The sequence below is a fragment of the Seriola aureovittata genome, chromosome 17, assembly GCF_021018895.1.
Source record: "Seriola aureovittata isolate HTS-2021-v1 ecotype China chromosome 17, ASM2101889v1, whole genome shotgun sequence".
NCBI lineage: Eukaryota > Metazoa > Chordata > Actinopteri > Carangiformes > Carangidae > Seriola > Seriola aureovittata.
Genome location: NC_079380.1, coordinates 6,971,625 through 6,994,903, shown reverse-complemented (window position 1 = coordinate 6,994,903; position 23,279 = coordinate 6,971,625). Strand labels below are relative to the sequence as shown.

General features: G+C 41.8%; 1 protein-coding gene and 1 long non-coding RNA gene across 2 annotated transcripts in view; one reads left to right on the top strand and one right to left on the bottom strand.

The window, feature by feature from the left end:
- LOC130185300 (uncharacterized) overlaps window positions 1-23,279 on the top strand; it is a 112,095-nt gene that overhangs the window by 57,083 nt on the left and 31,733 nt on the right. The window contains exon 4 of the long non-coding RNA XR_008830138.1: window positions 11,299-11,412. This is a non-coding gene — a long non-coding RNA (uncharacterized LOC130185300). The remainder of the gene's footprint in view (window positions 1-11,298; window positions 11,413-23,279) is intronic.
- The window catches only part of ngfra (nerve growth factor receptor a (TNFR superfamily, member 16)), a 32,257-nt gene continuing 25,060 nt past the window's right edge, over window positions 16,083-23,279 (bottom strand). Inside the window, exon 6 of the mRNA XM_056401681.1 lies at window positions 16,083-19,692. Coding sequence (XP_056257656.1) covers window positions 19,640-19,692 — 53 coding nt within the window. The 3' untranslated portion in view covers window positions 16,083-19,639. The remainder of the gene's footprint in view (window positions 19,693-23,279) is intronic.

Genomic DNA, 23,279 nt, shown 5'->3' with positions numbered 1-23,279 from the left:
ATTTGCAGGTCATCAGTGCCCATGTGAATTGTCCACATGCCGTTCATAGGCTATAGAACTGTGCAAAGTTTGCAGAAATTCAAAATAAATGAATTACAGAAATCCATGAGATCAAAGAAGTATACTTCCAGAGTCAAATTCTTAAAACTACTTGTAATTTAAAACCTTTATGGGAGATGTTTCAAACTGGAAACTAAGAACCTTGGGAAGGAAAAAGAACAGTAGTGATGAATCACTTTAAAGAGCGTTGTTCTTAAACTGCAAACATTTCACTTTCATTTCTTCTAAAGATTCTGTCTGTTAAGTTTGAAGCCACTCCAAGTCAGAGAAAGTGGTATTTAATCCAATGTATAAGTTTAGTGTTACTGTAACAAGTCAAACAATTACTCAACATAATTCAGTATTTTTCCCATTCGAGTCAACAAATACTTACTTGCCTGTATAATGGTTTTATTACTGGAGCCAAGCTGAATTTCATAAAGCTTTATGGCAGTGTGCAAACCATGCAAAGCTGTCAACCAAAGTCTGTGCATCACACCTGTCTTATTCCATTTTTTAAGATAAAAATGACCAAGCAAAATACATGTGACACTGGGGCACCACATGGTACTATACTGGCTCCTTTTATTTTTTCATTATCATATATCAATGACCTCTGTTCTGCATGTAGCCTAATATTTCCTGTTATCACAAGTTCTCCAACCTAAAGGACCATATAGGTTGCTTGTCCGTAGTCTCTGATACTACCCATATGAGCACATCAGTACACTATAATTTACGGATCCATCCATCCACCCCAACCTCCTCCTAATGTGGACATACTATGTCACCTAACTCCCCCTTCACTCCCATCATAATTACTACTACCACTGCTAGAGGCTGTAGGAGCAGGTTGTAACAACTCTGGGTATAAGCTGCTTGTCCAGACAACCTGTAGGGTTGTTTTTTACAGGAGGACAGTCTCTATATTTAATATTTAGATGATACTGTCATTTCCTTGCTTAACTAAAACAGTACCCATGGTGTTTTCATGGAACCATGAATGTCTGTACCAAATTATGTGCCAATCCTTCAAGTATATGTTTGAACCGCTGTTGATACTAGAGGAAAAGTCAGGGATCACCGAAGTCATCTGGGTTTATCCTGTGGACATGATGGTTCAGTTCAGTTCATGTCATATTTGTCATTTTACTAAAAGCAAAAAAGGTCAACCATATGGTGGCAGTAGACGAAAAGTCAGGGGGTCACCAAAGTCAATGGTCCCCAGAGTACAATGATTGTCGACAACCATGAATGAGATTTCATTACAATCCATCCAGTAGGTGTTAAGATATTTCAATCTGGACAAAAGTGGTGGACGGACAGACAATCAACAATAAATGAGGGTTGAGGATGGAAAGCAAGAGGAATAAATTTAAAATCAAACAGACATTGAGAACAAAAGCAAAAGCCTAATGGTCAACTCAAGGAACCTGTAAATCTTTTTGATGAGCCATCACATGGCTGTGTCTTCTCTCTGGTGTTACTTACTGAGAATCCGAGGAAGGCAAAAGGAAGCAGAGGTAACATAGGAGAGATGTTAGAGCTGAGAAAAATACAAGACAAAAGAGTGTGAGTACCTTAATTAGCAGGAGCTACAGGAAATTCAACTGAATGAGTATGAGGCATGTTCTTTGTTCCTGGTCTGATATTACATTAGGCTTATTAATTCCTTTGATTATCCAACAATGCTGTTTTTATTTTTATTTTTTTATTTTTTTTAAGTTGGCCTTTGAAAATCATGGATTTTTCATTATTTGTTTGTTTTTTCTCATTTTAAAAAGCAGAGCCACTATATTTTCTGCATGCTTGGCTATTCAGGTATTAAAAATTGGTTTACAGAGGCGAGTCGCTGTAGGCCATCTCCTATTCTCTGCCTTTATGAATGATGACTTCCCCCAAATAGAGTTTATTCAGAGAAGAGCAGAGAGAAATGGAAATAATTCTTCCCACCGTGAGACAGCCCTACTTTATTGTCTCAGTTTAATAGTCTCGGCCCTAACACATGCAAGAGATAATGCTTTATCATAAAACTGATTTCCAGGTCCATTCGCTGCACTGAGGTGTGCTGTGGAGCAGAGCGAGCTGTACTACAATACTGCTTGGTGTAAATGCGACAAGACCCAGCATCTCTGGCACTGAAGAGAAGGCGCCATAGCAACCTTGCTGGCTGCTATCCATGTCTTCTGTCTCCAAAAACATCCCTTCCTCTCTTTCTCTCTTATTATGTAGCCCTGCATATTTACAACTCCTTATTCCTCAGAAACACTCCAGTTGCTGACTCATGTGTGCGTAGTTGAAAGCATCTGGCCACTGCAGCTGCACCAGCAGGCCGGAGCAGGAAAAGCACATCTCTGAATGCGTTGTTGTTGACAGAAATAGAGTCCATTGCGAGGTGAGAATGGCAAAGTAATGAGGGAAACATGATTTTTACATTCGCTTCACTTGAAAGTCGGATTTTTGTTTGTTCTTGTTTTGTTAAGAGGAGTTTCAAAGCAGGAGGTCAACTGCACTGCGTGTTTCATGACATGTAACTGATATCAACAATGAAGTCGAGTTAAGTGCAACGATGTAAGATCACTTTACCTTGCCCCGTTTTTGTAGATTTGATCAAGAATGTTAAAAAACTGGTGTGATGCCTCTGATCAGTCCCAGTACCCCGAGGTAGTTTACTCATCAACAGCCATCAACCGCGCTGCCAAGTGTGGTTCGTACAACCGTCTGTATGCAGGGGAACGGCTTAATTTGTCCATGCAAATGCTTAAATATATGTTTGTATGTTCTTGTGTGTGAGCTGTTTATCGGCTTGTCATATACAACATCTCATCAGGATGAAAAGCCAAGATGATTAGAGGGGAGAAATCATGCCTCTTCTTGTAATCAAACAGAGGAAAAGGTGTGTCTCACAAACATTAACACTGTCTGATCATTTCTGCCTGCTTTCTATTACAAATAAAACCCAGTTGTCTTTACATGGTATCAGTGAACCATGTGAAGCAACAACTGGTTTGTATATTTTGACAAAACTAGTGGTTTAACAGTTTGTTCCATATAGGGAACGCTACCTGTGGGTGTCATAAATAAACATAGGGAACAGTGCTGTTATTGTGGTTTGAGTAAATGCTACTCCATAACAAAGGGAGAGTTTATGAAGACGTTGTATTCTCTGTTGAGTATAGAGTTAGTCAAGTTTATTTGTGTTGCTCAATGTCACATATAATGTCTCAGTGAGCTTTACAAGCTCACAACAGCCTCCGTTCCCGACCCGCCCAAACTGTCTAAAACGGAAACAACGATGAACAAAGAACTGATTTACAGAATTGTAATCCAACAAGTAGATTATTGATAAGACCAATTCTTTTTATATAAAATAAAAACGTTTAAAATGTAATTTATTAAGAAATATTCCCTTTCTTCTCTTTGTTCCAGTTGTGTGTTCATATACAGTTTATCATGTGTTGCAAGCAGTTTCACAATGGCCTGTGGGAAGAAGGAAAGTGAGTGTGGCCAGTGTGTTGCAAGAAAACTTTCAGTAATGGATGGAGTAAAAGCAAAAATACAGCTTCAGGTCTAAGGTTGGGTTCGATTCAGAGATAGGGCAGAACCAGTCAGTGTCAGGTCTCAGTTTCAGTCCCCTGCAGTACTTAATGCTGGTGTAGTTTTGCATTCATCTGTATAATTCTTCCACATAAATTACGTTTGTATAATACTATTATTTTTCCCCAGTTAAGAAAGTGAAGAAAGTGCTACATTTAGTCATATGGAGGTGATGGGGCTGGATGGAGGGTGTACAAAGCTTTGATGCAGGAGACCAGACTTTTGTTAAGGTAACAAAAGCTCTTTGGCTATGATCATGGAAAACTATGGTTTTGGTAAAATGTCAATAGATGCAGTTCACACATCGTGTCTTCAAGATATTATGAACTTTTTCTTTATTGAACTAAGAAAAGAATCTTTTCCAAGCGAAATTTTTTTGTGCTTAAAACCCAGCGCCAGACTGTTTTCAGAGATTTCTTGATAGAGACATAGAAGATGCTTCTTTGTGGATTAAGTTGCATGAAGAATTTCATAGGTTTTTATGGATATGTGTTGATGTGCTCCTTTTTTTCTGCTCTGGGTTTTGTTTAAAATCCATTATAGATGCTGTGTAAATCCAAGCTGACCAGAGCTGCCGTCATTCACAACAACCTTTCAAGCCGACAGGTGGTCACTATTTGATACCAAAACACAGATTTTCATTGTAGTATTCCTTCAACACCCTGCGTTATTATATTTCCAATATTCCAACTGCATATTTTAAAGACATGTTATATTGTTTGCCTTATCTGAATTCATATGGGTTATTATTAGTGTTGGGTCTGAGCTCTATTAGTAACTGGAAATCATTAGTACTCGGCCTCACACGGGCGGCACCATTATGTTAACAGTACTCTACCTCATGAGCTGGACACCAAATGTGTTAGATTTTGGTTGTTTATCAATTTATTGGCTATCACAAATTAAGGAAATATTAATATTAAAAATATTAATATTAAATAATATCTTTAAAATGAATTAAAGTTCACGGGGCACCAGCCTAAACTAATAGGCAAAATAGCCAATATGGTTTTAGTCTCAATTTATTACCATTAATCTGGAACTCTGATTAACCATTAGCTTACTAACTATTACCAAATTACCAAATCAATAGTAAGTTACAGTTGAAGGATTGGAATTCTACCGAGTAGAGGTTGGCAATATTCACGCATGTGCAACATTAAAGACAACACTAGTTATACTTAAAAGGCATTTATTTACAATGGAGCAGAGTAAAGTACAATGTCTAATCTAGCATATACAGGTGTGTGTGTGTGTGTGTGTGTGTGTGTGTGTGTGTGTGTGTGTGTGTGTGTGTGTGTGTGTGTGTGTGTGTGTATGTCTGTGTGTATCTGTGGGGACACAGACAAAGGCAAGATGGCCGACTCAAAGTGGTCACTGTGACCACATGACCTGAACAAAGAAGACTACAAAGATGGCGGTAAACAAAGAAACTACTAAAATGGCCGCTGAGACCACCTAGTGTGTGTGTGAGAGGGGAGGTGTGAGTTTCTTTGTTAGCCTAGCTCATGTAATCTAAAGGTACCAGGTTAGAGGGGGAAGGTTAGCTTCATGCAGGTTCTAGGACTGAGACGTACTGCTATGTGTGTGAACATACGAGTACTCGATTAACTGTATGACTGACCACAACCTAAGCAAACATTACAACAACAAGACATCAATCAACAAGTACATTAACAAGTTAAGGCTTCTGCTGATTAGCTATGCTGTGCTGTGCTATGCTGTGCTGGGAGAGGTTAGGCCCAGTCCGTTAACGTTACCCGATCCTTGGAACAAGCAAAGAGGTCCTTTCCAGTGGTTTGTAAAATCCAGTGAGTTTGGGGGGTTTCCTGGTGGAATAAAGTCCTGTCTGGCTGTGTTGCTTGCTGGTATCTCCTTTGTTCTCCTCACAGAGTTAGCTGTTCCATGCTAACTCTGCTACGACTCCTGTTGCTTGGAAAATCAGCTGGCCTTGTGTTGTAGCCGCTGATTCTGAAGAGGATTTGGTTCACTCACAGTTAATCCGAAGCAGGTCGCTGTTGTGGAGGAGAAGAGTGTTTGCAGGCTGCTGGTTGCAGGCCGGCGAGAGAGCTAGTTTCTCAGGTAGCAGAGCTGACCTGGGCTGGGGCCTTGTTGCCCTTTTGAAGAACCGAGAGGAGAGGGCTGGAGCTGCTCTCCAGAGCAAGCCAAAAAGGGAAGAGAGAGAGAAGGGGTCTAGAAGACTGGTTTTGTTTGTGACACCTTAGGGGGTTACATGTCACACGCTGGCCCACACTGGCTGGCCAGTGGGGTCCATGGGGGGGAAGGGTCATCCCCAGGTGTGAACCGTGAGGAACTGTGGGGTGTGAATTCCTTTGTCCAGTGGAGCAAAGAAACATTTGGTCTATTGAATGACTGAGTCCCAACAGTCCCCCCTTTGTTGTCAGGATGCCACCTGACGTGTCATCCTGAGAGCATAATGTATAGTCCATTTGTCAGTTCATTCAACGGGTAACATCCGGGCATTTGTCAGCACTATCTATCTTGGCTAAGCAAGAACAATCAGGTTACAAAGCAGAGTTCAGATAATAACCACAATGATCGAATAGTGTAAAACAACTAACATGTTTCCTAGTTACTCATGGTGTTAGTGAGGACAGGAAAGTCAGTGATGTTAGTTTGTTAAGGTGAGATATAGAGGGTGGCACCTAGAATGACAAGATTTGGAGTGTCTGGGTGAGTGTGCCATGTATATGCAGTGTCCTAAACTTGTATCTGACTTGATTCAGAATTTAGTTTGCTGCTGCTGCTGCTGCTGACAAACCCATTGTGTCCATCTGGAAGAGTGTAGGGTACCCTGAGCCTACTTACTGTCAGTACTCAGTGCGGCGAACTCTGGAGCGCCGGTGCTTTAAGTTTTCTTTAACCTGTGGCACAAAGCTGTAGCACTTTGAGTAGCTGAAGGAAGAACATTCAGAGGCATTGTCACTGTCTGAATTAACATGGTCAGAGATGACGTGGTCATTGTCTGATCCATGTGTTGACTGGTCCTGTGTCTGAGCCAGAATTTCTGCGTAAGGCCGTCTCCTGCTCCTGTTGTGGGAGTGCCTATCTCTACGCACTTGGTGGGCGTGGCGGTTACGCTCAGCACCCATATGTGGCCTTTTGTCACCCCCCTTCGATCTGTTCTGAGGGTGATCTTTTGAGGTTACATGTCTGTGTGACGCTAAGGTGTTTGAGTTGCTAGGCTCAGTTGTTTTCCCCCTTGCCTTGGAATTGACCATGGTTTCCCAAGCCATTTTTGTCATTTTCTTTATTTCCTGCATGGTGGGCTTACCTTGATGCGTCATCAGTGTAACATGAGTGCGTACACAGGGATGGAGGTTTCGTAGGAACAAAGACTTGAAGGTGGAGTTCTGCTCTAAGCCTGGTGTGTTCCTACCCTGAAAATATGCATGCCTCAAACGTTGGTAAAAGTCATTGGGATGTTCATGGCGGGAGTGTTTGATTTGAGAAGCTGCAACCAAAGATTCTATCTCATCTGCAGCAGGAGAGAATTCTTCTGTCAGTGCTTGACAGAGCTCTTTGTAGTCATCTCTGACACTGGGAGGCAGTGATTGCATAAACTTGTGGACTGCTTTTGAGCTGGTCTTCCACACAAGTTTAGTTTTCTCCCTTTGGGTTGCATGGGGCAAATCAATTAAGTTGTGATCTAACTCCTTAAAGTAGTTTTCAATATGTTGATCAGAGCTGTCTGGATCAAAATGTTCAATGTCCTTTGCTAATAACTCAAGCGCTTCGAGGCGGGGGCACTGTGAGGTCCCTACTGATGAAGGCGAGACTATGCTAGCTGGACTAGAGGAAGGAGCTGAACAGCAGTCATCACTCTCATGGAGGTGCAGAGAGGAGGCTGAACAGTCCGGAAAAGTTTTGGTCCTTCTGTTGGAGGGGTGAGCACAGGTGAAACTGTTATGCATCAGTGGCTGATGGGAACATGAATATCCTCTACCGGATAAACTACCTGTCTCTTCATTGTCAGTTTCAGGAAGATGGGAAGTCAGGTGGGTGTAACCTCTGTCTCTCAGTGGAGGTTGAGGAGCTGACTTCATTTCCCAGGACTTAGGGTCAGTTGGGAATTTGCCCCATCCTCTGAGTGGAGGCGGAGTTAACCTGTCATTAAGGGAAGAGTGTGAAGCAGAGAAACCAGAATCACAAGCACTGACCGATCGTGGTGGAGCAAAGCATTCTGATTTAACCCTTAACAATTCTTTCTTGTGTGAACAGAGGTCTACCTCTGCTGCATGCAGGTCTCCTAAGTAGCGCATGGCTTTCTTGTTAGCTTCCTTAACTTCTTGGAGGAGAAAAGCATTTTGAGCTCTAAGCGATTTTACCTCCTCCTCTAGGGCTGCTTGGCTCTGGAGTGAAATGCTGGTTTGCCTGTGGAAGTTCAACAGTACACATCTTAACAATGGGCCTTTGGATGCAGTCTGAGCATCACCTTTGTCACTGAGTAGCAAGTCTATTTCTTTACTGCACTCACTGGAATTTAACTTGCTGATAAATTCTAGGTAGCCAGGCTTCAGGCTCTGTGCTAGGGAAGAAATAAACTGCTCTACACAGGAGTTCTCCATTGTTGTGTCTGGGAAGGAGGCAGGTTAAACAAGTTTTTCACAAAACAAGAAGTCAATGTAGTTGGCTGTGGTGTTGCGCTGGCAGACACCTTGTAGTGTAGTTTGGTAGTACACTAGCCTAACTAAACAATGCAGTGGCCTACACTATGGGGGGTAGCTTCCTGTGGAGGAGGGGCAGCTACACTAGTGGGCATAAAGATTAAGGACAGTAAAGGCAAGTGCAGGTTTACTGTCTGCTTAAGAAATGTTTCAAAAAGCAATGACTGAGATGCAAGGCAGTAACAGTCCAAAGATTATCTCTTCAAGTTGACTCAGGCTGTAATGCAAGGCAGTAACAGCTAGGTGCAGAACTTGGGTTTCACAGGGCTGGTAGCACGCTGTGGCTCTATCTCAGGCTCTATTTCTTACTCAGGCTGAAATGCTTGGCAGTAACAGCCAGGTATAAGCTCTCTGTGTTACACAGGGCTGTCGGCACACAGTGTTTAATGTTAAAGGGAGCAGCAATTCTGACAGCTTTACTAGATAGCATTGAACACGTGGTATTCAAATGCTGAACTGAGGTTCTTACATTTCCTACAGAATAAACTCAACTGGAATTGTTAGCAACAATAGCAGGCTCTTGATACTAAGGCTTAAGTGTTAGCTATTAATAACTGGAGGACGTCTAATATTACTTAAGGTAAAATTAGTAAACCAATTCTCACCACAGTGCACTTGTTTGTAAGTACACCTGGACGTTTACTCCTGTGGTGGACTAAAAATTTTTCAACCTTTGCGGTTTTGGCCAAATTATGAATTTAATATTGCACAATTATGAATATTTGCCAACAGTACTCGGCCTCACACGGGGCACCATTATGTTGGGTCTGAGCTCTATTAGTAACTGGAAATCATTAGTACTCGGCCTCACACGGGCGGCACCATTATGTTAACAGTACTCTACCTCATGAGCTGGACACCAAATGTGTTAGATTTTGGTTGTTTATCAATTTATTGGCTATCACAAATTAAGGAAATATTAATATTAAAAATATTAATATTAAATAATATCTTTAAAATGAATTAAAGTTCACGGGGCACCAGCCTAAACTAATAGGCAAAATAGCCAATATGGTTTTAGTCTCAATTTATTACCATTAATCTGGAACTCTGATTAACCATTAGCTTACTAACTATTACCAAATTACCAAATCAATAGTAAGTTACAGTTGAAGGATTGGAATTCTACCGAGTAGAGGTTGGCAATATTCACGCATGTGCAACATTAAAGACAACACTAGTTATACTTAAAAGGCATTTATTTACAATGGAGCAGAGTAAAGTACAATGTCTAATCTAGCATATACAGGTGTGTGTGTGTGTGTGTGTGTGTGTGTGTGTGTGTGTGTGTGTGTGTGTGTGTGTGTGTGTATGTCTGTGTGTATCTGTGGGGACACAGACAAAGGCAAGATGGCCGACTCAAAGTGGTCACTGTGACCACATGACCTGAACAAAGAAGACTACAAAGATGGCGGTAAACAAAGAAACTACTAAAATGGCCGCTGAGACCACCTAGTGTGTGTGTGAGAGGGGAGGTGTGAGTTTCTTTGTTAGCCTAGCTCATGTAATCTAAAGGTACCAGGTTAGAGGGGGAAGGTTAGCTTCATGCAGGTTCTAGGACTGAGACGTACTGCTATGTGTGTGAACATACGAGTACTCGATTAACTGTATGACTGACCACAACCTAAGCAAACATTACAACAACAAGACATCAATCAACAAGTACATTAACAAGTTAAGGCTTCTGCTGATTAGCTATGCTGTGCTGTGCTATGCTGTGCTGGGAGAGGTTAGGCCCAGTCCGTTAACGTTACCCGATCCTTGGAACAAGCAAAGAGGTCCTTTCCAGTGGTTTGTAAAATCCAGTGAGTTTGGGGGGTTTCCTGGTGGAATAAAGTCCTGTCTGGCTGTGTTGCTTGCTGGTATCTCCTTTGTTCTCCTCACAGAGTTAGCTGTTCCATGCTAACTCTGCTACGACTCCTGTTGCTTGGAAAATCAGCTGGCCTTGTGTTGTAGCCGCTGATTCTGAAGAGGATTTGGTTCACTCACAGTTAATCCGAAGCAGGTCGCTGTTGTGGAGGAGAAGAGTGTTTGCAGGCTGCTGGTTGCAGGCCGGCGAGAGAGCTAGTTTCTCAGGTAGCAGAGCTGACCTGGGCTGGGGCCTTGTTGCCCTTTTGAAGAACCGAGAGGAGAGGGCTGGAGCTGCTCTCCAGAGCAAGCCAAAAAGGGAAGAGAGAGAGAAGGGGTCTAGAAGACTGGTTTTGTTTGTGACACCTTAGGGGGTTACATGTCACACACTGGCCCACACTGGCTGGCCAGTGGGGTCCATGGGGGGGAAGGGTCATCCCCAGGTGTGAACCGTGAGGAACTGTGGGGTGTGAATTCCTTTGTCCAGTGGAGCAAAGAAACATTTGGTCTATTGAATGACTGAGTCCCAACATTAGTTCCCTTTTTTCATCATAGGTACAGTGAAAACAGGGAGGATGGAGAAATAGCTACATCCCCTGACACAGGAAGCACTGTGATTCATGGGAAAAGGGAAATGTGGTTCTCATTTTTACAACATGAAACACTACATGTCGCACATCTAACACAGAGTTCCTCAGTACAGCCAGAGCAAGTTGAAGTGAAATCAAAATACTGGCGCACTGACACACATCTGTACGGAGATGTTTTGGACTGTGGCTTCAGTCAATCTACATCTGTGCTCAATGTGAGCTGACAACCTGAGCGGGGATATTTTTGGAAAATGGCATCTTTCCACATGGAGGAGGAAGGAGCGAGTCTTTCAACAGGCTCCAAATGGTTGTGATGTCAAAACACCTGACAAATAAATATACAAGACACAGAGGAATAAAACAATGCATGCGCACATAAACACACACACACACACACCACACACACACACACACACACACACACACACACACACACACACACACACACAGAGCTGCAGACCACGCTGGAAACATCCACTGTGATCTCTATCATGTTATAGTGTTTGTGTTTCTGTTTTATCTGTGTTTTCACACAGGTCTCTGCAGGGCGAGAAACGTGTGGAGCACATGAGGAAACCATCCAGCACAGCAGCAGTTAAACAAAGCAGTCAACCCCCGGCCTTTCCCATCTGCCTGCGTCCCGTGTAGAGGTAAGGAGACCACCCTGTCCCAAGTCACAGCTTCATGTATAAGGACAAATGATTTAAAGAAGAACAAGAGTCAAAAAAAAAAAGTAAGCTGGAAAGAGGGGGAGAAATAGACTTAAGAGTGATGGTGGCCAGCTGTGGGAGACCCTTCCTTTGACACCTCACTCTGGTGGATAACCAGCCCACCAAGTCAAACACACCCCACCACAAACACTCAACAATGAGACTTACTTTAATTTATCACATTGCACTTGTTGCTGTGGGACTTCAGAGGAACATCAGCTGGAAACAAAGAGAAACAAAGAAGTGTTTTGTCTCTGTCTGGAAATACGACTCTGTATGTGACACACAGTACCAAATACTGTAACTCTGTACAAATCCATTAATCTAACCCACATGTATACAGACCTCTACTACCACCGACACCTTTGGTAGGAAAAAGATAAACTTGCGGTCAGCTTCATGGTATAAAGTTGTGCTCTACAAATGACAGAAATCAGCCAGATACGTTACTTCTTAAATAAACATCTTCTATTCATTTAACCCCCCCCCCACCCCCCACCCCCCCCCATTCTTAGATTCACAAAAAAAAAAACCCAAAAAAAACTCACATATGGTTCTGTCCAGCACTGATGCAACTCGATGAATTCTCATGCATCTGGTTTGCTTATTTCCTGCTCTGCTACAAAGTAGTGTAGACAACATTGCCGACTAATGAAACGTTACAGTGCGACTGAGTGGGATTCAGTTTGCCCACATCTATGACTTGACTGTCGCCTCGTATCAAGATGCATATGGATTTTTAGGGCAGTGTTAGATTTTATTTTCATTTCAAACTTTGTGAGAGTGAGAACATTGCTGTAATGTATGCACCCTTCACTTTGTGCCCAGAACATCTTTTTTGAATACGTTGTTAGATGGTAAAGAGGGCAGAAAGTGACAGAGAAAGTGTGTAATTTCTAAGGAAAATTAAAATAAAAAAAAGAAAGAAAGCACTTTGAGCCCCTGGTGAAGCAACATTATTCAATATGTACCAGGAAAGATATCAAACAGTGACTCACTTTTGAAGGATATACAGCAACACTATGGAACAAAAAGGCTTCATTGCACTGAGAACTCATAGCTATGTCTATATAATACTTTTTTGAACAGCAAATACATTATAGACGAACCTTAATGGCACCTAAAATAGAAAGATTTTTATATTAACATGAGGAAACATGTAGTTAAAGTATCTGACAATCATAAAATGTTGACACTGAATGTGTCAGTAAAATGTTTATACTGACACTGATAGTTTTTGAACAGCAAATACATTATAGACGAACCTTAATGGCACCTAAAATAGAAAGATTTTTATATTAACATGAGGAAACATGTAGTTAAAGTATCTGACAATCATAAAATGTTGACACTGAATGTGTCAGTAAAATGTTTATACTGACACTGATAGTTTATTCAATTGTCAAGAGTATCTGCTCTTGAAAAACCAAAATCTATTCCTAGCAGCTGCTTAAACTTTTCTATGGTTATGTTTACGCATTCACAACACTTAATTGTTAATGATTATGGCAGAACTTTGATTTGTGTCCACTGGATTATACTACTCCTGGATTTTTTTCTCTCTCTTTTTTTGGAGAACAATTGGAAATTTTGCCAAGAAATGGATGTGAAAGTCAACAGCAGATTTACTTTGAAAATGATGAGGGTTCTTCATGAGATGGGACAGATCTACTGTATCTTTACCTTGTTTTGAAAATGAAGTTTCGAAAATGAGGTTGGAAGAACACAGAATTTGTTGCTTGTACTGGAAACCTTTTTTTTATTATTATTTAACATTTTTGTCAGGTTGAAATAAGCAACTATATTCCCTAGATAATATTCTGAAAAGACTGTATTTATGGTCATTTATACACTTATACACCTGTACAATCGAATGCAATGGAATGCAGCTATTGTGCCATAAATTCTAGCTTTATGAAGTTTATTATGTTTTTGATGACAGGGTCAGATGTGTAAATTTAATTATGTTTATTATCGAGGACATAGTTAAAGGTGCTGTTGTACTGGACTTCATTATATGGAGAGGTGTTTCTAGTTTTTGTCCTTCCCATTAACAAACAAGACAGAGGCAGAATATTAGAAACACCTGACTATAATGCTGTTCACCACAAAAAAAACATATCATTAAATTAAACCTTTTTTTACATTGTAAATAAAAACATTACATTGAAGGCATCTTAAAAGTATATTTTATGGCAGCACAGTTGTATGGAATTGCAATACATTTTACAGGTGTACCTAATCAAGTGGCCACTGAGTGTATTTCTCCTGTAAAATCTTGCCTCCACTAAGGGTAGAAGTAAGGTATCTTTTTTTTTTAAGTTATATTTCTGGACATTTTTGCCTTTATTCTGACAGTACAGTGAGAGATTGACAGGAAATTCAGGGAGAGGGGGAGGGGATGACATGCAGCAAAGGGCCGCGGGTCGGACTCGAACACATGGCCACTGCAGTCAGGATTAATCCTATGCGCTCTACCAGGTGAGCCTCTCTTCTTTCTGGAAAAGGATGCTGATAAAGTTGTTTTGTTTACTTGGTATCTATGGTGATCTATAGGTGACATCACTGACCAGTGGACTGTATGTAGAAAAACCAGACACAGCTTCAAACATGTTTTAATTTGGAGGAGTCGAGATGTGAAAAGCAGTCTCCTGTGTCAAAGTCACTTCATTAATGTGTCCATTCCCTAAAAGGTTTTGCGGTGTTAACAACAAAATGTAACTTCTGCCGTTGTACAACCAGACAGGAGCTCAGGTATAACATAATATAAACATAATGATTTTAGGCAGTTTATCTAGATAGGAGAGTCTCTGTTGTTGCTTTGATCTAAGGTGAACACAGCTGCCGTTCTCTATGAAGCAGCAAGTCACAAACGTTTCCATTCAGGCCTCCAGGTGCTGAGTATGTGACGACCGAGAGACAGAGCGTTTTTAGTCATAAACAATTCTGTGTCGTAAACCAATCACACATAGTGGTGCATGATGTAGATTTCAGTGCAGCAGGTGCTGATGGAGGCCAATAATGTTTCACATGGTTAAAGCAATAATCCATTGATTTAGAAAAAAACACCTATAAAAAATAAATAAATAAAAGAGCACCAAAACAGACGTTGATCTCCTTCAAGCTGAAAGTGACTGCATGTTTCTCTATGAGTCAGTGATGTGGTCGTGTTTGAGTTTTATCGCCCTGAGCATATTTTAATACGTCCTTTGCTTCTTAAGCATCTCTGTCTCCTTTTATCTATTTAAGACTTTTCTGTCATTTCAGCTGACTTGCAGTCTTGATTAATCTTGACAGAGGGAGAAAATGTAGTTTGATTAGTGTCTCCATATAAGTGCTCCCTGCTGATGAAATTAAAATTCTGCAGTCTATCTGTCACCGCCATCTCAGGCTGGTTTGCTGCATTCATGCTCTCATATAGAAACCAGCCAAGGACGGAGAAGAGCTGCACATGAACATTTCACACAGTGACTGTTTTGTTTTGCTTTTCCAGTTGCACAAAATCAATCAAGTAAAATTGAAGTTCTTTTGTTAAAACTGTGATATTTTCACAAGAAACTGCAGCAACTAGACTTTTGTGCTGTTAAAAACATTTATACTTTGGTGACTTTCCTCCTCTCATGTCGTCTGCTGATGTCATGTCTGTGTCTGTGGAGGATAAATCAGTGAGGATTCATCTCTGACACGTAGCAGGGAGAAACCCCCACTGGACCCCAGAAAGCTTAAATGGTGATAAGACTGCAGGGAAACACACTGTGGGTCCAATGGACCTTCACATATGGTACTGCTTTTGACTGTGGTTTGGCTGCTGGTCTGCCACTCCATACTTTCTGGTTTCAGCATTTTATTTTCATTTGCTTGAGGTCATTTTCACAAATCCCTGTGGGTGTTTTTGTGAAGAGAAAAAAGAAAAATACTAAAACTGAATTTCTTAAGCCTAACATCAGGTCTGAGGAGAGATTTTGAGGTCTGCAAAGTCAGCTTTTGGAATAATTTGAAATGTTTCTTTTTATTATTATCAGAGTAGAAGCTCGGTGAGGTTTCTCTGTTCGTCTCATGATGTCTAGATGGATCAATTCTAAACCTAATATTGCATTGGAGGAATAGCTGACATTTAGACTTATTCCCTTTCTTGCCAAAAGTTACATGATGTTTGTCTTATAAATATGAAGCTACCACCAGCACTGTGCTGCCAGGAAGTGAATAAGCTGACGAGACCTCCAACTTAAATGGCCATGTAGGTCGTTTGTCCCTACCCTCGACAGGCATACCGGACCTTCGTCATCATGGTAACAATAACAAACGTTACCGTGAGAAAGAAACAGCAGTTACCTTTGTGAAAATCATGTGTTTTATTGACCCAACCTCCTCCTACTGTGAACTTTGTTGTCTGTACTACGTCACCTGACTTGCTCCTTCACTCCTGTTATAATTACTATAAAACGTAACTGTGATGTGGTAATAACCTGCTTGCACAGACGAAGAAGCGTATTTCCCAAAATGTCAAACCATTCCTTTAAGGCATTTCACATCAGATTAGATTACTGTGTGTTTGCAAACATAAGCACTCTCTGCCAGTTCAGCTACACAGACAAAGAGGACACGTAACGCAATGACATCTCTGTTTATTGTATTATGGATGTTCATATCATTTGCACTCATTTTTGTTTTTGTACATTTTATAGCGTATTTCTGTATCTTGTATCAACTCTAAGAAATTCACATTTACACAATGCATTTTACATTAGTAGGTCAGTACAGGTGACATTCAGCTTTTTCAGGATCAGGTCCTGATCGAGTTTGTAGTAATAATATCACAGAGAATCACAGTGAACCTCCCCATAGATTTCATGTTACTGCAAATTACACGTCCTGGTGCCTCTGACATGGAGATACATGATGAAACTTACTGTACATGCAAGACATCTGCACAGTAGAGCTGATTTCCATTGACTAATAGCATATGTGAGTTTTAGAGTAGAAGTCTAAGGTGGCATGTATATGTTTTCATAATGCTACATGACCTGTTTAGTTGCCAGCATTTATAGCATGTTAACATACAGTATGAGCTGACTGGCAACTTATTTGTACTGTCAGCCTGTCTATATCGGTGCCAGGTTTATACAGTTTGTTTGCGTCTCCAAGCTTTGACTTCTGTTTACTAAAAACCTTCATTAGCTCTCAAAATATCAAAGAAATGCACATAAAAACATAAAATATGTGGAGGAAAGAAAAATGCCAAAAATATAGCCAAACTTCTGAACTTAAAGACCCGACACTGTACACAGGCACTTGAACTGTGGTACACTCTTTGAGTGCATTCATATTACATCTAATAAGTGCTACAAAATAACATATCAGTTAGAAAAAATACTGATTCCAAAAGTGTAATACTATTCATAATACAAACAAACAGGAAAGTGTAAAGAAAAAAACAATTTTACAACAACAGAACGAGGGCAAACCTAAACTTTATCCTTGAATGTGTCTTGCATATGTTCAGGTTGTACATTCTTTACATTGTGTGTCTCACTTCACAAGCTGCTAGAGAAAGAGAATAAGTCGGTTCAGGGTAGATGAGTGTGCTGCTGGAGGGCTTATGGAGCCTCAGGGGCAAAAGGAGCTGAGGAGTATGTTGGGTTTTTCTTTCTTTTTTTATCTTTAAATCAACACTCTGGTCACTCATACTGTAGCAGAGTCTGCTTTAATGTCACTGCCACAGCCAGGATCAGGATGAATCATACTGGCTCTCTCAATAGAGGAGTGAATCATCCACTGTAGTGTGTGTGTGTGTGTCTGTGTGTGTCTGTGTGTGTGGTCACGTGTCCACACCACATGCCCATATGAGATGTGAGCAAAATACAGCAGAGTTTTACTTGTTAGACTGAATCACATGTGAAAAGATGAGAAAGTTTCACCGTCTCGAGGTGTTGGAGACCATGTGACCGATCCAGGCCGCATCACTCAGGATATAATGATTTCCTTTGTCTCCGCTCTGACATTTCTTATCTATCTTTTGCTCACTAAACTCTACAAGCTGGCGAGGAAAACACGTCTCACTATTTGTTTGTGGACTTATTTCCTTCCTTAGAGAGAGTTAGAGATTCTCATCAATAGAGCAAATAAGTGAGTTTCCAATATCATTCATTCATCAGTCTCATGTTGGTCATGTTGGCATATAAACCCGTATCTTTCTACACTCTCCTTTTGTGAACCTAACAGCTGCTTAATACCTCTCGACCTATCCTATCACACATCTACACAATCATCTACAGATTGTTTACAGAAATCCTCGACGGATCTCTTGACATAGTCATACCACAATGAGAGGGACCCTGAGAAGGTAGGTGCCTCTGCAGGAATAAACGCAGTCTAGATCAGCTACGGTAGACTTCTTTTACAACGTACCTACACCGGCTGCCTTTTACTGCAAGCAGCGAGTGGGGGCAACATAAAAGTGGTCCTGTGTGATAAAAGGTGCCAACCAGCCTTAGAAGTGAGCCTGGACTAAGTGCTTTTATATCACCATGGCGATATAGTAAATGTCAATGGTGTCGGACTTGGATAAGGGATCTGTTACGTCGAGGCTTCAAAGGGGGCCGCGCTGCCCCTCCCTTGTCCGCAGCATTAATCCAGATGAGAGGTGGCTGAGCTGAGTGGAGCAGAGGCTAAATGAAGCTGAAACCCTGAGGTAATTACTACCTGCCTGTCAGGAAGTCTCTCTAATGGGCCCCGTGTTGACACGAGCACCAATGACGATGCATTAGCGCTTCAGAACACTGTTTATCAGGCTCTATAACGCAGACAGAGCCGCACGCAAGATTGCAAGAGTGAGAATGTGGAGATGGAGGCGGTGGGGATAGTAAAAAGAGAGTCAGCCTCTGAGGGGTGTCCCAATTTTCCACTCAGTTAAACTTAAATTATGATGGATGGGATTCCCTTCTTGCAAATTTTTTCAGTCCCAGATTCATTAAAGCGCCAGTTTAGCTCTGTACACTGAGTCACTGGTGACGTCAAAGCTCCTCTTTTTTTCTTTTTCTTTTTTTTTGTTGCTTCCCCTTGGACACATTCGCAGTGAGTCAGCAGAGCCCCACAGACCAGAAAGGTTGTTGCACATCCAGGCTCCACAGAGGGCCGTGGAGGCACCCCGCTGAATCAGCGATGTACCTCAAGCTACAAAATGAAAGTAAATGCTCTATAAACAGGAGACAAACATTTGGGTGTGTTACATTATAAGCACAAAATTACTGAAACACAAACCGGGGAGGCACTGTGACGAGGTCTATGTCACAGGGAGGATGAAGACTGCGGAGTGCAGGAGGAAGCATCTCGCTCAGAAAAAAATGGTCGATTACCAAGTGGGCTACACGGTAATTGACCTTTTTCTTCACAAATATGAGTCACTTGTATCAGTCGGTGCAGCCAATCTTAAACAATGACACAAACGTTTTACAACAGAGCATGCCATGAAACGCGTCTGTCTTTAAATGATGAAAAGAACAAGAAACTTCAGAAGAAGTTGGGTGTGACTCACAGCTCCCCCGCTGCTTTTTGTATCGCAGATGACGGCGGGGGTCTAATAGAGCGAATCCTATGGAGAGCGGATTATCTGAGAGTGGGATGCCACCGAGGAAGAAGTGAGAGGAAAAAAAGGCTGAAAAGAAAGAGGAGATAATGGAGAACCTTCCTGCCTATTTACCTTTTAGGCACATACGTATCATGGCAAGTGGGTGTGGGAATTAGTGGGAAAATAGAAAGATTAGAAAGGGGCAAAGGACAAGCTGGCAGTTAGTGAGAATGATGTCATATGTCAATATTAGATACTGGACTACTCAGTTAATAGGAGATGCACTGGCATATCTACGATAATGTATCTGCAGGTAGTGACTGATATTGCCGTAGAAGTTGTGTCCAGGCACGCTGATAGAGTTGGACTCTATGCAGGGATGAAGAGTCAGACTGTAGCCCAAAGGTGCTGGTAGGTCCATGCAAGTCAAGTCTTTGCTCTGTGGCCACTTCAGATATGAGTCGGAGTCAGTTTTTACATTCTGTGTGGCCCTGGCCCCCCTTCCCCCCCCTTCTTTCTTTTTGGTCCACGGTTCGGGTCCCCTGCTCTCCTCTCCCTGTCTTCAGCTCTGACGCCTCCTCTTCTTCCTCCTTTTCCTCCTCAGACTTCAGGGGGAGCTGAGTCAGACTGGGGGTCACCATCCACCCGCACCACTGCAGGGAGAGTAAAAAAGAAACACAGACAGGTGATTTGTTGTGATATTTAAATCAGTGGTGGTACTTTTTTTTTTTTTTTTTTGAGCAAGAACCTTTTTTCTTATTCACACAGTTATGCATATTCACACTTGTGTCAACACCTCTTGTGTTTCCCACTGAGCAGCTCCTCTTTAGTAAGTGTGAAGTCCTTTGATTAAGGGCACCTTGATTAGTTTCTGATTCATGGGGAAATGTTTTTCAGCAAGTTCCCTCCCTACAAAGATTACAACTTAACCTATCCATCAAAATGCTTGTATACTCTAACCCCTTTTGCCTGCAGGGGGCCCTGTGGTGTCACTCACCCATCCAAACCTGTTAAACTGGAATCATTAGCTGGATGAGGATGGGAGACAAATGCTCTCTTTTCCCACAAACTTCTTAACCTGTTGTCAATTGAGGGAAGCCATGGAAACGCCTCAGGAATGCAGAGGCGTTTCTGAGAGGACCCCCGAGTCTGGTGGGTGTTTTCACGTCTTCATCAATGCATCCTTGTGCCAGGGAAGTGTAGTCCAAGAGGGTTTATTTTGAAGCTTCAGAAGAGGGGCTTTCTTTGGTAGAATGTCACAGGCTCTCCCTCTGTTTACATTCCCTTTCCCTTCCCAAAAAACCCATCCTTCTCTTCACATTTCATTTACACTGAGATAGCCATGCTCAGCCTCTCTGCTCACCATATCTATCCACAATGATTCTGTCCAGTCATAGCCACAGTTCATAGCACTCCTCTATCTCTTCCTTCCTGTTTAAACAGGCACTCTAGAGAAATCGTCAATGACACAGAGCAGAGACACACTGACGCTGGCCAGTGCATAGCCATCTGTAACGCACACAAGTCCAGGCACATGCACAGTGGCTTGCACCTGTACTTTTGCCTCAATGCAACTGTTTCTGAACGAGCATTGCACCTCATCTTGTAGCCAGCAGTGATAATAATAGCCACATGGCTGTCCAATGTTTTATAGAGTCCAACCTCATTCCAGGAATCAATACAAGCTGTCTTTCACTGAACCAGTTGAGTCAGGTCTACTCTGAAATGTGAACTCCCAATCGCAGCGAAAGCTTTTGTTGCCAACTTCTTTCTTCTTCTTTCTTTTTTAATCAGCACATGCGGGCAACCCTGATTGGACCCTAAGCCGTGGTAAAGCTTAGAAATTTGCTGATTGAGATTGGAATTGAGATGGCTTCATAGTAATCACAAGAACTCCCAGGGAAAGGTTAAAGAGACAATGAGATTGTTTTACTAATTAAAAAAATGTATTACTTGTTTCTCATTTCGCTACTCGATCACTCCCAGGGGGCAGTGCCTCATTGCACTGCTTATTTTATTACTTTTCCATTGAAACCCCAAAATCCATGGATGGATTATGAGTCAGCGAGCCCCCGGACACAGCCCCTGTTAGCGCCTACGATGGAGTTGAACTTTCTGTTGCTATAGCAACCACTACAGATCAAACAAATATTGACATCTTTTATCTACTCCCCAAATGCCCTAGTTGCAACATTACAACTGTTTTGTGATTATTGATTTGTGATTTGTTCATTTTTTGTCAGTTGACTGCTAACCAAGCTAGCCATTGTACCAGCTGCCTGGCTAATGTTATGTCTCTTTTACAGTTTAATAAGAGTCACTTCAAACAGAGACTCCGGACCCTTGAGTCACCTCAGGGGCCCATGGGGCTGTAAACTGTAGACCTGTTCATTAATCCATAGATGCTAGCATGAAGATAAATGAGCAAGTGAAAGAAACACTGAATATGAATGATGTTGTTGTTGTTGCCCTTCTTGATAAACTCATAACAGTTCTGGGAATACATCCACTCTGAGTAGTTTATTAAAACTTCCTAATGTGGGAGGATGACAACCAGCCACAAGGCATCCCTCCTCTATCACTGAAACTGGATTAGCTAGTAATTCGTTACATGACTCAGCTCATTATCACTGTAACCCGCAGCAGTATAATGTTACACACTGAGGAACATACTGCTGAGCTCCTGCAGCTCCTTCAGGCTTTTGTCCAGAATCACAAATGTTTAGTAAAACTATGCTGCGTCCCCCTGATGATGGTTGATTGCAGTGCTGCAATAAAGACCCTCTTTTTTTTTTTCTTTTTTTTTTTAAATAAGCATTTCCCTGTGACATTCAGCTGAAGAGAAACTGCTGTTTCACTCTTTATTCGGATGAATAACAATCTTATTAATTGTGTTCTGAACTGAAAATCTAGATTTTTGCAATAACCCCCGAGCCTCCTTTGACTGGTTTTTGACCGACAGATGCGTTGACTCCATTTTGTGTAGACTGTGAGGTCAAACACAGGGCATGGATGCACAGTTAGGAGATGTGAGTGAAGGGGTTAGAGTCCTGTTTAAATTTTAAACACATTCAATATGCACAACTCAGAGGAGGGGAAGCAGGCAGCAAAAGAGGTTGTGGGGGAAGGGAGGGTTGCAGCACAGATAGATGGCTCTTTTTAATGGAGATGAGCAGACAGAAATGAGGCTGAGCGCCCCTCATGTAGGAGGCTCTCACCCCTCCACGGTGACTCACGCAGGGAAAACCCTCTCTGAATGTTGTCACTCAAAACACGGGACATTTTCATTGCTCTGTTTCTCGTTTTAAAAGCTTATTTGACTTGTTTTGACTGGAGGTGTTCCCATTATTTTAGCCGCCAGTAAAATATGGTTCGTTGGAAACAGGAAACCCCCTGCGATTATCGTGGATTTATTGTGCATATTCTCAGCCCCTTGTGTATTTTACCATACCCCGGTTGGTCGTGGAAGAACCAACAACCCCCTGCATGAGAGCATTTGCTGCATTTTTTTTTTTTTAATGGCTTCCGCACCTGCAGACAGTGTTAATGCCAATTAGCACGTGCTAAACGCCGATGCCGGATCAGGTTTTGAAAGGCAGCGAGACCAGGCCTGGATCCCGTCTCGTAACACCTGCTAATGAGCCAATCAGTTAAAGAGGCAGCAGGGTTGACGGGGCAGTCATCCTCTCAATGAACCAATCCCGGGCTCTTCCTCCCAAAAGAAATTCCTTCTTTTCTTCAACATGCAGTGGGCTTTGCATTTGTGGAGTGAAAGAATGGAAAGAGGGACTCAAACAAAACACAAAAAACAAAATAAGCTGTTCCCAAGCCTCATTAGAATGTAATTGGTATTGGTACAAGACACAGTGCCACGGATTGTTCAAGGGAGGATTTGTCAGCTGTGTGGCTTGTTAGCACATTATTATCCATGTATAACTATTTCTTAGGCTTTACATAAAAAGCCTAGAAAGGAAAGAATGAAATCCTGAGAAAGAGGGAGCCAGGGAGAGAATGTTGAATGGATAACAAGATCATGACTGAACTTGAGACTTCTTCTTCAGGTAAAAAGCCTGTCAGGTTTATGCCGATAGATCGAGTGAGAATGCTGCTTTCATCTCTTTAATGTAAGTGAGTATTGAAGGAGGGTAGACTGCTCTTTGTTGTGCAGAGGTCGCGTCTCACTCCTGCAGCTTTTGCTTTTACTCTCCAGTCGGCTGTTTAAAGGTTATCCTCTTTTCGC